The sequence below is a fragment of the Papaver somniferum genome, chromosome 3 (genome assembly GCF_003573695.1).
Source record: "Papaver somniferum cultivar HN1 chromosome 3, ASM357369v1, whole genome shotgun sequence".
In the NCBI taxonomy this organism is placed as follows: Eukaryota; Viridiplantae; Streptophyta; class Magnoliopsida; order Ranunculales; family Papaveraceae; genus Papaver; species Papaver somniferum.
The window spans coordinates 159544359-159557072 of NC_039360.1; the positions used below are offsets into that span (position 1 = coordinate 159544359).

At 36.3% G+C, this 12714-nt stretch overlaps 1 protein-coding gene across 1 annotated transcript; it reads right to left on the minus strand.

Moving 5' to 3' along the window:
- Positions 1 to 5768: 5768 nt before the first annotated feature.
- On the minus strand, positions 5769 to 7667 carry LOC113361758 (protein NUCLEAR FUSION DEFECTIVE 4-like). Its single transcript, XM_026604893.1, has one exon. The coding sequence runs from the start codon at positions 7617 to 7619 to the stop codon at positions 5919 to 5921; it is 1701 nt and encodes a 566-aa protein (XP_026460678.1). The 5' UTR covers positions 7620 to 7667; the 3' UTR covers positions 5769 to 5918.
- Between the last annotated feature and the right edge of the window lie 5047 nt (positions 7668 to 12714).

The following is a 12714-nucleotide window of genomic DNA, read 5'->3' on the forward strand; positions in this document are numbered from 1 at the left end:
AAATACAGAAGCCAGAAAAGAAAGCTCCAGAGGGGGATCGTCATCCAACTCGCAGTACGAGAAAGGGTCGACGTCAACTCAAGGACCCAGAAATTTCTACCGCGGACGTGGAAAAGGAAAAGGAGGTTATAGAAACAACAATCAAAGGTATGGAAAAAATAACTCCTCAAATTTGCGATGCAATGTTTGCAAAAAGTTTGGACATGTAACTGAAGATTGCAAGTATGAGTGCACCAAGTGTGATAAATTAAATCACATGGAGAAAGATTGTTGGCTAAATGAAGCAAACTATTCCGAGAAAAACAATTCTCAAAATCAAGTATTCTATTCCTGCCTCACCTCGCAACAAGAATCGCAAGGTATATGGTACGTCGACAGCGGATGCAGCAGCCATATGACAGGAAACAAAGAATATTTCGTAAAATTGGAGGAACAAGAGATTCCGCCAGTCAAACTTGGAGATGGAAAGTTCCAGAATGTTGAAGGAAGAGGAGTTATATCCGTACGTACAAAGTCAGGTAAAACTCGATACATATCTGATGTTCTTTATGTTCCTGGCCTAACTCAAAATTTATTAAGTGTTGGACAACTTATAAGAAAGGGGTACTCACTACATTTCGAAGACGGAGAATGCACAATTTATGATAAAATTAACAAGCAATTGGTGGCAAAAGTAAAAATGTCAAGAAATTTTGTCTTTCCCTTATCTATGCCATCAATTGAAAATTGTGCAATGAGTACCAACCATATTGACGAAGGAAAGCTATGGCATTTGAGATACGGGCATCTCAACTACAGATCCTTAAAGGTTCTGAAATCAAAAGGCATGGTAATTGATCTTCCCAATATCGACGGTGGAGATAAAGTATGTGAAGGTTGTATTCTAGGGAAGTTTCATAGACTTCCATTTACGAAGACATCGTGGAGAGCAAGAAGGCCCCTCGAATTGGTGCATGATGACATCTGCGGTCCGACAAGAACAACTTCACTCAACAACAGAAGATATTTTCTCTTATTCGTGGACGATTATACCAGGATGATGTGGGTGTACATTCTCGAGCAAAAGTCCGAGGCATTCACTAAATTCCTAGAATTCAAGGCGCTGGCAGAGAAGCAAAGTGGCCATCAATTGAAAGTCTTCCGAACAAATCGTGGTGGAGAATTTACTTCAAAAGAGTTTATCAACTACTGCAAAGAAAATGGAATTAAAAAGGAGCTCACTGTCCGATACACTCCACAAAAAAACGGTGTTGCGGAAAGGAAAAATCGTACGATCGTGGAAATGACTCGCAGTATGCTAAAATAAAGGAAGCTACCCAACGCCTACTGGGCGGACGCAGTCAACACAACGGTCTACATCCTTAATCGCTCTCCAACAAAAGCGGTTCACAACAAAACTCCATACGAGGCGTGGCATAAGAAAAAGCCCGAGGTAACTTCTTTCAGAATTTTTGGTTACGTTGCATATTCACATATTCCATCTCAACACAGAGAAAAGTTTGATGAAAAAGGAGAAAAGCTAATATTCATCGGATATAGCGAGGAGTCTAAAGCCTATAGACTTCTAAAGACAGATACAAAGGAACTGGTAATATCAAGAGATGTAATCTTTGATGAATTCAAAGCTTGGGATTGGAATGATGAACCAGATAACCACGAGTCTCCACTACTCATCAAAGAAGAGCGAGATCTGTCACACCAAGAAGAAAACACTCCACCAGCAAGCCCGAGATCTCCTAGTTCGACACAACAAAGTCCAAGTTCATCGGAAGCAAGTGCCCCACCTATAAAGGTGCGTTCCCTAAGAGATATTTATGATACATATAATTTTGCATTTATAGCACTCGAACCTCAAAAATATGAGGAAGCGGCAAAAGAAGAAAAATGGAGACATGCCATGGACGAAGAAATGCGAGTGATCGAGAAAAATAAGACATGGGAGCTTGTCAATCAGCAAATTGATAAAGAAATAATTGGTCTGAAATGGGTCTACAAGACAAAGTATAATGAAGACGGTTCAATTCAAAAACATAAGGCAAGGCTAGTTGCAAAAGGATATTCCCAGCAACCAGGAATTGACTACTACGAGACATTCGCCCCAGTCGCTCGCATGGAAACAATCCGAATGGTGTTAGCTATGGCAGCTCAACTAAAAATGAAGGTCTACCAATTGGATGTAAAGTCGGCGTTCCTAAACGGAGAACTTGAAGAAGAGGTGTACGTCGAACAGCCTCAAGGATATGTCTGCAAAGGAAAAGAAAAAATTGTATATCGTCTCCGCAAAGCACTATATGGTCTCAAGCAAGCACCGCGTGCATGGAACAACAAAATCGACAAGTATTTCCGAGATAATGGATTTGAGAAAAGTCCAAGTGAGCCATCACTCTACATCAAAAAACAAGGTACAGATTTTCTAATCGTCTGTCTCTACGTCGATGATTTAATTTATGCCAGTACAAAACAAGAGATGGCAGAAAAATTTAAGAAGGAGATGATGAAAGAATATGAGATGACAGACTTAGGACTTATGCGATATTTTCTTGGGATTCAAGTAAAACAATTTCCAGAAGAAATATTCATTTCCCAAAAAAAATATGCAGAAGACTTACTGAAAAGGTTCAACATGATGGATTGCAAACCAATTGCAACTCCAATGGGTACCAATGAGAAATTGGTAAAAAATGATGGAGCGACAAAAGTTGATCCAACCTTATTCAGAAGTCTAGTCGGCTCACTGATCTACTTAACAAATACAAGGACAGACATCGTTAATGCTACCAGTATTGTTTCTCGGTTTATGAGCGAGCCAAGCAAGTTACACTATGCAGCTGCAAAGAGAATTCTTCGATATATCAAGGGAACAAAGAATTTTGGCATCAAGTATACAAGAGAAAAAGACAATGATTTAATTGGCTTCACAGATAGCGATTGGGCATGTTCTATTGAAGATCGAAAGAGCACATCGGGCTATGTTTTCTATATGAGAACAAAAGTTATCTCTTGGAGTTCTAAAAAGCAAAGTACGGTGGCACTATCATCAGCCGAAGCAGAGTACATAGCATCAACAAGTGCAGCATGTGAAGCAGTATGGTTGAGAAGAATAATGACCGACCTACAACAAAGGCAAAAGCAGCCGACGGCTATCTACTGTGAAAATATGTCTACAATTGCTATGACAAAAAATCCAGTCTTCCACGGACGGACGAAGCATATAGAGCTACGACACCACTTCAACAGAGAACTGGTAGAAACAAGGAAATTGAGCTCCAGTTTTGTCCAACACAAGAACAAAATGCCGACATCTTCACAAAAGCAGTCACAGTGGAAAAATTCAATCATTTTAGAGAAAAGCTTAACATCACAAATTAAGAGGGGGTGTTAAAAACATAAGTAATTTGTGACTATTCTAGAAAGCCCAATAAGTAAAGCCCAATAATCATTTACACTAAATAGAACCCAATACATGCTAGAATCTTCTACGCCTTCTTTACATCAAGTATTATCTAGAGAATTCTTTTCTCTAGAATTTTCTTGTAATATCTAAGTTGAGAGTGTAAAGAAGAGTCTAGATAGAACTATCTAGAGAAGTAAGTAGTTGGTAATGAAGCCTATAAATAGGCATAGGATGGATTCATTTGGGATCACCCAACAACAATCAAAAACTCAAGTGAGTAAACAAGAGTTAGAGTGAGAGCTAGAGTTTAGAGTAAGAGCCAAAGTGCCTCTTTGTAAACAACTAGTGTAAGCCAAAGTTGCTACACAAGCCTCTTGTAATATTTTCATTTTCATATTAATATAAGCCTCACCTTTCAATTAACCAACCTCTCTTCCTAAATTCATTTCCATAAACCCATCACATTTCCGCTTTGCGCCAACAAAACCGACGTCCTTCCAGAAATTTGCTGGGGTTCCATGAGAGATGAGGTGGGTGAAACTGATTTTGAAGACCGCTAAAGCTTTGCAAATGGTCACTATTGGTTACAAAGCGAAAAGGAAAAAAGATTTTGTGGCGGAGATACCAAGTTTTCCAAGAGCCTCAGCAGGTTGTGTGATTAAGTTCTGTCCCTGCTAGCTACATTTACAAGTTTTTGTTAAGGTTTCAGTTCATGTTTGATAACAGAGTCTGTAATCCAAGATCAAACAAATTACTGTACAAGTTTGCTGGTACCTGTACATTCCTGGCCAACGTATCTCAGTAATGCATCAAGATACTTGTCCAATTGCCATTTTCTTTCATATATTATGACTGGGAGGTTGAAGCTTCATATTTTTCCAAAAACAGGCTTAGCTGAAGATATTGGCTCTGACTTACATCTGGCCAGCAGAAAAGAAGGTTCGTGCGCTACAGCATTTACTAATTTCTGGTCGATCATTGTTGTCATTGCGGATGGTGATGTAGAAACTTCTGGTGGCACACGTTTAGTCAGGTGGTGTTGGTGGCACTGGCTTCATAGATTTAGCAACTGGGTAGGTTTGCAGATAGATTTTCTAGGAGGTGTTGGTGGTTTTTGATGCATACTGTCGGCTGTGGTTGGCTCCATTTGATCATGAGACAGACTTGACATATTGTGTGACCAATTTTTACCAGTATGAGTACTAAAAATATCTATTTGGACAATATGGTTAATATGTTGGGCCTGTATCCATAACTGTTTGGCTATGGTTGGCAGGGCCGTACCAAGATTTTTAGGGGCCCTAGGCGAAAACCGAAAATAGGGGCCCTCAAATAAAAATTCAACGATTGTTTAAAGTAAAAAAATCGATAACAAAAGTATGTTTCCAAGAAAAGAAAAAAAAAAAAACATAAGTATGTAATAAAATTTTCAAATGGAAACGACTAGACAAAAATAATTAATTTATGAAAATTTGATTTTCCTTGCCTCCTCGATGCGAATCAATCCACTAAAACTAGTCAAATGTTCAATTATTAATTATGATTATGGGATTACCAATTGTGAATCAATTCTTCGAAAAACGTTGTTATTATGAAATCATAACTAGCAATTGACGAAAATCAGTACTGTCAACATCTGATCTTAAAAATTTTATACCCATACATTGATGTCATGTAGATTTAAACATAAATAAAAACAAAATTGAAGTATCTTGTGTCGAAATATTTCTAATCGATGAACTTACCATACCGAGGTGGATGTCGAGAGATGGAGAGACAATCTTTCCGCGAATGACGAAACCAATTTGTGTAAATGGATTTAGACACTTAGGTTTTCACTTTCGTATATACTAGACAGTCGGATGGGCTAACAATACAATGTTCCAATGGGCCAAAATAGTTAAGAAATGGGCTATCAGTAGTTTCTTTCCTTCTTTTCTTTTTCACTATGAAGGGTGAATGTACGGCTATTAGTAGTATACATATAAAGAAAAATGGAAAAAAATGGGCCCCTATCATCCGGGGGCCCTAGGCAATTGCCTATGTTTCCTATAAGCTTGGTACGGCCCTGATGGTTGGTTGCAATTGATTATCAGACTTGACGTATTATCACCAAATTTTACTAGTAAAAGTACTGATGTCAATTTGTTCAAGGTTGGGACTATCCCCTAATTGATGGATAGTTTTTGCTCGGCAAATGCGAACTCTTATGAAATTTGGTAACCCTGTCCCAGTTTCGAGTAGATATAAATATTGTGTAGATTGAAAAAATGGACTTGGTATGTGAGTATGTGACGGTAGGAAAATATTACCAATTTAAAAAAAATTGTCGTACACTGACAAAACAGAAGAGTGTCCATAATAATTTTATCATTTCAATCTTAAAAGTTAAAAAATCATTACTGCGATTAATATCCATAACCTGAATCCGAAACTAATGAAAGATATAATTTACATAACCATTCTAGCTAGGTATATATTGTTAGTACCAAAATTCATACTAAATAATCAAAATTGTTTAGTTTCATATTCTTAGCTGCTTTTGCTGATCAAATTTTCGAGTTCGGAGGTAGAGTACGAAAGCAAGAACCGTTCCAAGAAGTGAAATGCATCCCCAGATTATGAAAGTAGTTCTGTAACACTCAGCTCCCATGCAAATATTCATCATATTCATATGATCGGATTTCTTCTTCTTCTTCTCGTAAAGCAACGCCGCGCAAGTCCCGAACACGAGCGAACCAATCGGAATATTCCCGACGACGATATTATGGTTGATACTAAAATTCTTGGTTCCGAAAAGCTCCGTAGTGGCAGAAACAGATATAGAAGTAAATGAACCAATGCATAAGCCTATAATCACTGTACTGATGTATAACGAGACGATACTAGAGTTGAAAGCAAGTAAGTAGAATGTTGCTGATATTGGTGTCATTAGTGTTGCTATTGATGTTGTTGTTGATATCATGTACTTGTCACCGGAAAAATGATGCACGAGCGACGGCAAGAGACGGCCAAAGAAACAAAAGGCCGAAGACAGCGAAACCAACGAAGATGTAGTGGCGGATGATTGTCCACGACTCTCTGCTATCTGTCCTAAATTGTTCATGAAAACTAACCCAAGTGTTCCCCCGAACATGTATACGAAAAAATAAAGCCAAAACTCCACTCTTCGCACCATCACTTTTACACCAATATCTTCTTTACTGGTACTAATAGGTTCCACTGGACCCTGTACTCTGAATCCTGAATCGTGGCCGCTGAACCCTGAACTAATACTGTCTTGAGCAATTACTTCTTTCAGCTCATTCATCTCAACATCTACGTCCGGATTGCTTTCCTGGGTAGAATTCGCAGATTGATGATCTTCCATCATACTAAGATTAAATATTTTGCTCTCCTTCATAGTACGCCACCATTTAAGCAGAAACTTCCCAATCTTTACTCCCACTGGGATCATCAACGGTACAACTATCAGAAGAACCGATAAACCGAATGCGTAAAGCAACGGTGATTGCACGACATTCTTCCATCCCAAACTGCCTATAACGCTGTACACTCCAGTAACTATTGTCACCAGAAACATTATAGTAAATCCTATCTGCAGTATGTTTCCGTTATTCTCCTTGTTATTACTCACTACATCTTTAAATAGTATGGGTGCTGTTACTAAAGAAACAATCAACGGTAAGATAGAATTGAGAAGCAGATAGTTTTTAGCTTTAGCAGTAGCATCATTCGAAGAAGAAATAACGTCGACGATATCTGTATATATTTTGGCGCTTAAACCAACGTAACTAGTAGCCAAACCCACGGCAACCTGTGGATCAACCGGAAAGTTCTTTATAATGCTCGTGTAACAAACAGTGTTAATCCAGCATATGCTATTTCCAGCCAAGACATTGAGCAAGAAAATATGTACGTACGATAAGTGAGAAGTCTTCTGAACAACGTAAAGGAACTGTACCCCGTAACCGATCAAACCAAGGGTGGCGCCAATAATAAGAACAACTGGAAGTGGTAAGTAGTTGGCAGCAACACCGGAAAACCAACCTAAAAGCTTCCCGGCATCAGATGCAAAAGCTAAGCTGTTGAGCTGAAACTGTGAGATGGATAAAAGCTTTTTGAGTTGTGAGGAGTAAGCTGGGAAATCTGTGTTGGTTCCATTGAAAGACTGCAACCATATAATACCAACCAAACTTAACCATTGATAGATTGAATGAGACATTGTTTAGAAGTTCGACAATTTACTATGTAAAAGTATGGTTAAATTCGGTTTTCTATATATAAGAAAAACTTATTCAAGAAGAGAGATCAATGTTCGTATTAATGGCAAGATAAAAAAAACAAGTAATAATGACTGGTGATCAAGAATTGTACGTGGGTGTGAAGCTGATAATATGTGGTATGATTCCAACCACTAATTCAAGACATCTCACGCGCATATACAGTACTATGTTTCGTTTCGAAAAAGAAGCAGTACATCAACTTCGATCGTCTTCGTGTTGTCGACGATAGTCTCTCAAAGCTAATGACTCGTAACGTATTATTGTGTGCATATGTGTACATGGACAGAGTTCTTTTTATACTCCTAATCAAATTCTTTTCTACATTCCAAATTTAATCAACTTCTTATTCTAGTAACCAACAAGGAAAAGGAAATTGTATAGTGTATTAATGAATAGGCCTACACATATTTAGATACTATTGCCATACAAGTGTACTGCGGTTGCGGTATAATCAAGTCACTTTTGGTTGAGCTATTTATGGTTCATATCAACAAACAAGAGCTTTTAATGCACAACATTACAGGTGCATTGCAATTTTGCAACCATTAAAACTCAACTTCAGATGTAACATCAAGCAGCAAGGGACCATAATAAATTGGAAGAAATTCTTGCCTTCTTAATGACTGTTAATGCTAGCCATTGGTTGTTTTTTTTTCTCCATTAATTAGGTTCATTGTTTGAGGCCATTCATATTTGCCAAACTTTTTACCTTTAGGATCTTTGATGATGGTGATAGAATATTATGCTGTTTTTTAATCTTATCTTAACTGATGTTAAATGCTACTCTGTAATTTGGAACTTACTGTGTCTGTGTGTTAATTATGAATTACTATTAGGTAGTGGCATTATTGCTTACGCGATGATGATACTTGCTGTGACGTTTATGTAGGAAATAAGAACCGAGGACATAACTTATGGGGAACAAGTGTTTTCCTATATTACGCAAACAATCATGCAAAGGAATTTATCCCTTTGTTCAAAAAAAAAATGATGCAAAGCAATTATTATAATCGAAATAACTAGAAAGATCGATAACTGGATCTAAGGATACATGGGACCAGCGGTGTAGACACGGTCGTGCCAGCACGCAAATTGGCACCTTGTGAAGAATAATATTTAATCACCAAAAATCTGCACTGTCTTTTTGTATGTACCGTGATCCAAGAATCTGCCTCCTAAACAGAATTTTCTTAAAAATTTAAAAGTTCTTTTCTGAGAATATTTCGGAGACGCAACCAGTGATCAAAATCAATAAAACCTAGATTTTCAATTCCCACCTGTCTAATTTGTCCCCATAAATGGTTAAATTTACATGGAAATCATGTTTATTTACATTGAAGTTAGAAAACAAGTAGGGTCGGTAAACCCCATTTGTCTCAATGTGTCTCCGTCACTGGACACAATTCTAACATGTTTTCTCCCTGTGGACCCCAAAGACTATGTCTTCCGGAAATTTTTCCGGAAAAATCTCACGGTCAACATAGCTTAACTCCTTAAAATTTGCATTGTGGCTTAAAAATTACTTCATGGTCCAATTTTTGTTGATTCAAAGCCTACCTAGTTACTGCTCTACAACTTAGTGGATCTCATGGGTCATTGTCATTTTAGATTCAAACTTTTTAGGTTGTACATAGAAAGCCAAAATATATCAATTCTGGCTCCAGATGCCAGATGATCTAATCTTAGATGCAATCAACTTTCAAATGTAACCAGAGCTTGAAGCTTAAGTTAATTAAGTTTAAGTTTAAATTTGGTTACTGAAAGAAAAAAGAAAAGAAAACACTTGAGTTAAGATACCCAAGCTTATTTCACTACAGAAAATTATGAGCTCAGACATTCCATCAGTAGCACTAATGTGCTAGCTACACATACCACCAGGTCCTCCATATTTCATAGTCATTTCCCAATCGTCTCCTAAATTACCAGCCAACAAAATATTATAACAATCCAATCTCGCATCATGCTTAGACTGTGCTCCGTCTGGGTTTATGTTCTGAAGATGTCCTTTAGCGTCGATATATTTCATTTTCCTCATAAATGTTGTCTTCGTATAGTCCTGAAGTTGAGGTAAATATCCATTTCCCATCGGCGGTGTGTTTGTCTAGGTTTTGCACCCGCTATACCTCCATATCGTACAACCGAAGCATCATCTCCTAGATGCGTAAAGATTTCTCCTGGCCAATATCCTATTATAACGTAAAACATCAACCACCAGTTACCAGTTTCCGAATCCTGTTAATATATGAATTGAAACATTGGGCATCAAGTGGTTACAAAATTTTATTTGTTCAACTTTTTGAATGAAACTAAATGATTCTCACTAACCCGATATACCCTTGCAGGTAGTTCGTATGTACTTTTTCCATAGGTTGATGTTTGTCCTGAAACTGAACCAAGAAATACCTGCCTATGAACTTGAACGAAACCATAACAAAGCACATTGAAACAACATGTTTGGTTACCACCATCCACCTACAGATTAAGATATAAAAACATTACTAACCGGAAACAATGCATCAATATTATTTTAACTCTCCGTAGATTAATATAACTATTTTCCTATTTTTTATATTCTAGATTGAAAATTATTATAGACAGAGAAAAAAATCTTTCAATTAATTAAAAATAAGGCATTTACAATAAGCTTCTTTAATCAGTATCTGAGAATAAGGTATTACAATAAGTGGTAAAGTCATTGAGTGATGATACCAATGATCTGAGTTCAAAACTGGCAAGCACCAAGTTCTTTACCGATTAAAAGAAAAATCTAACTTAAAAATACAATCAACAACTTCAAATATGAATCCGAGTACATAACTTACATGATAATCCATAGGCGAGGATCTATAACTGTTTGTATGGTTTGTATTGATCTTCTTCTGTAAGAGATGGCGTGCATTGACTAAATCTTGTTTTTTTGTCCGACCCGATAGGTATTGTTCCGGATGGGCATCGTTCATTTTGAAACCTGTTATCTATATTTGAAACCCGATAACTAGATGCTGAAATGTTCTTACTAGTTGTTTCTTCTTGTATAAAACTTGGAACCATCTGTATCTTATGATCCTTGAGTATGATCAAATGCTGGTTGCTTATAGATGTTTATACAATCAACCGTGTCTCCATATTTGGTCTGAGGTTGTACATGCATATAGAAATAAATCACATAAAAAACGAAAAAAATAAGAAAAGTAAACTAATTTTGAAATCAAATGAGGGAAATAATCAAAGCTCTTGCCGTAATGGTTTTAATTGGATTTTTGTTTAGATGTTTCAGTTGTCTTTCCAATGCTATATCTTCTTCTTCTTTTGATAATAATTTTTTTCCATCTGCATAGTTTGTTTTAGCAGCAAGAAAAGAAGAAATCAAACCAAACAACACAACAAAACTAACATTTGAGTACTTCATCTTATCGAGTAATCTTGTTTGTGAAATACAGCAAAGTAACCCTTTAAATAGTTTCTTTCCTTGCATATTTCGAGTATCTTTAACATTAAGGACTCCCTCTTTATTTTTAGATAATAATCTTTATTACAATATATCCCATTTATGATGTTAATTATGACTCCCAATTTATTTTTAGATAAGAAAAAGTTATTCTTATGACCCTGGAAATTATGGGTCTTACTCTTTTGGCCCCAAGGTTATTTAATAAAATTTTCAAATTATTCCAGTGGCCCTGGCATATTATAGGATGTCGGATTGACAAAATAACCGGTGTGTATATTGTCTACACATAAAATCAGTGTGCGTATTGCATGCACACTATACAATATGAAGAATTTTTTTAAAAATATTTACAAAAATCAGTGTGCATATTGCCTGCACACTATAAAATATGAAGAAAATTTTAAAACATTATGTACGGAAATCAGTGTGTATATTTCCTACACATAAAATCAGTGTGCATATTGTCTGCACACAATAACAAGATGGGAAAAGATTTGTGCTGCAGTGTTTTCTTGGAGCTTCACTCATAGTTACAGAGAACTTAACTTCTCTGCTGACAATATGGCAAAAGAGGGAGCTGCTCTTGATAGAGGAGAAAAAAGAATCTATGATAGTAAACCATCTTTCTTGGGCTGTACGGAAAGCCCATACCAAATCTATTTTAGGTTTTATTAAAAAATCCATGTAATGGGCTTCTTTTAGGTCTTTTTTGTTTTACTTTTCTTGAGTTGTAAATTCTTTTGATCTTCTTTGGTTATTAATAAAATTTTATTGTTAAACAAAAAAAGTCAGCACACTATAAATATGAAGTAAAATTAGAAAATAATTTAGAGAATAAAAAATTTCATGAAATGAAAATTTGATAGTTGTATTTACGCTCGTTGTGCAGGTCTTTCGAAAAGCTTTCCGAATATATAAAATTTGTCAAATTCTTACGTGTGATTTGTGACATGTTATGTTAAAGTTGGCATGACAATTATACCCTTAAAGGATATAGTTTATCATTTGATAACATCATCAAACATCTTTATCCAAATGATCCTCCTTTTTTAAGGGTCATTTCAATAAAATGGGGTAATTTTCTTAAAATTGAGTTTTAAGTCAAAGGCCATTTGAGTAAGAGAGAGTGAGAGGAGGGTCAAACACTTAATTCCCACTTAAGATAATAATCTTTATTACAATATATCCCATTTATGACGTTAATTAAGACCTGCATTTTAAGATACTAGTCTTTATTGGGAAATGCTAAAATTACCGAGATTTTGACCCGATAAAATCTCCTGAGATAAAGAATCCCAATGAAGAGAGGCGCAACGAGAAACCATCGTACCATCTCCTCTCGGGATATTTTCTCGGTAGTATTATTGGTGCGTCTAGAATCGCCCATCTTCATTATTGTTGACTAAGCGTTCATTTTGGTAGACCTCTTTTAAAATCCGGTGAGCAATCTATGGATTTTGGGAGGCTTAATCTGTCACTAGATAGGAGTAATAAGGATTTTTTTAACTTGTATACCCGTATACATGTTAAGGTTTAATCAAGAATTATTTTATTTCTATGGAAATTATGTTTTTTTGTCTTAT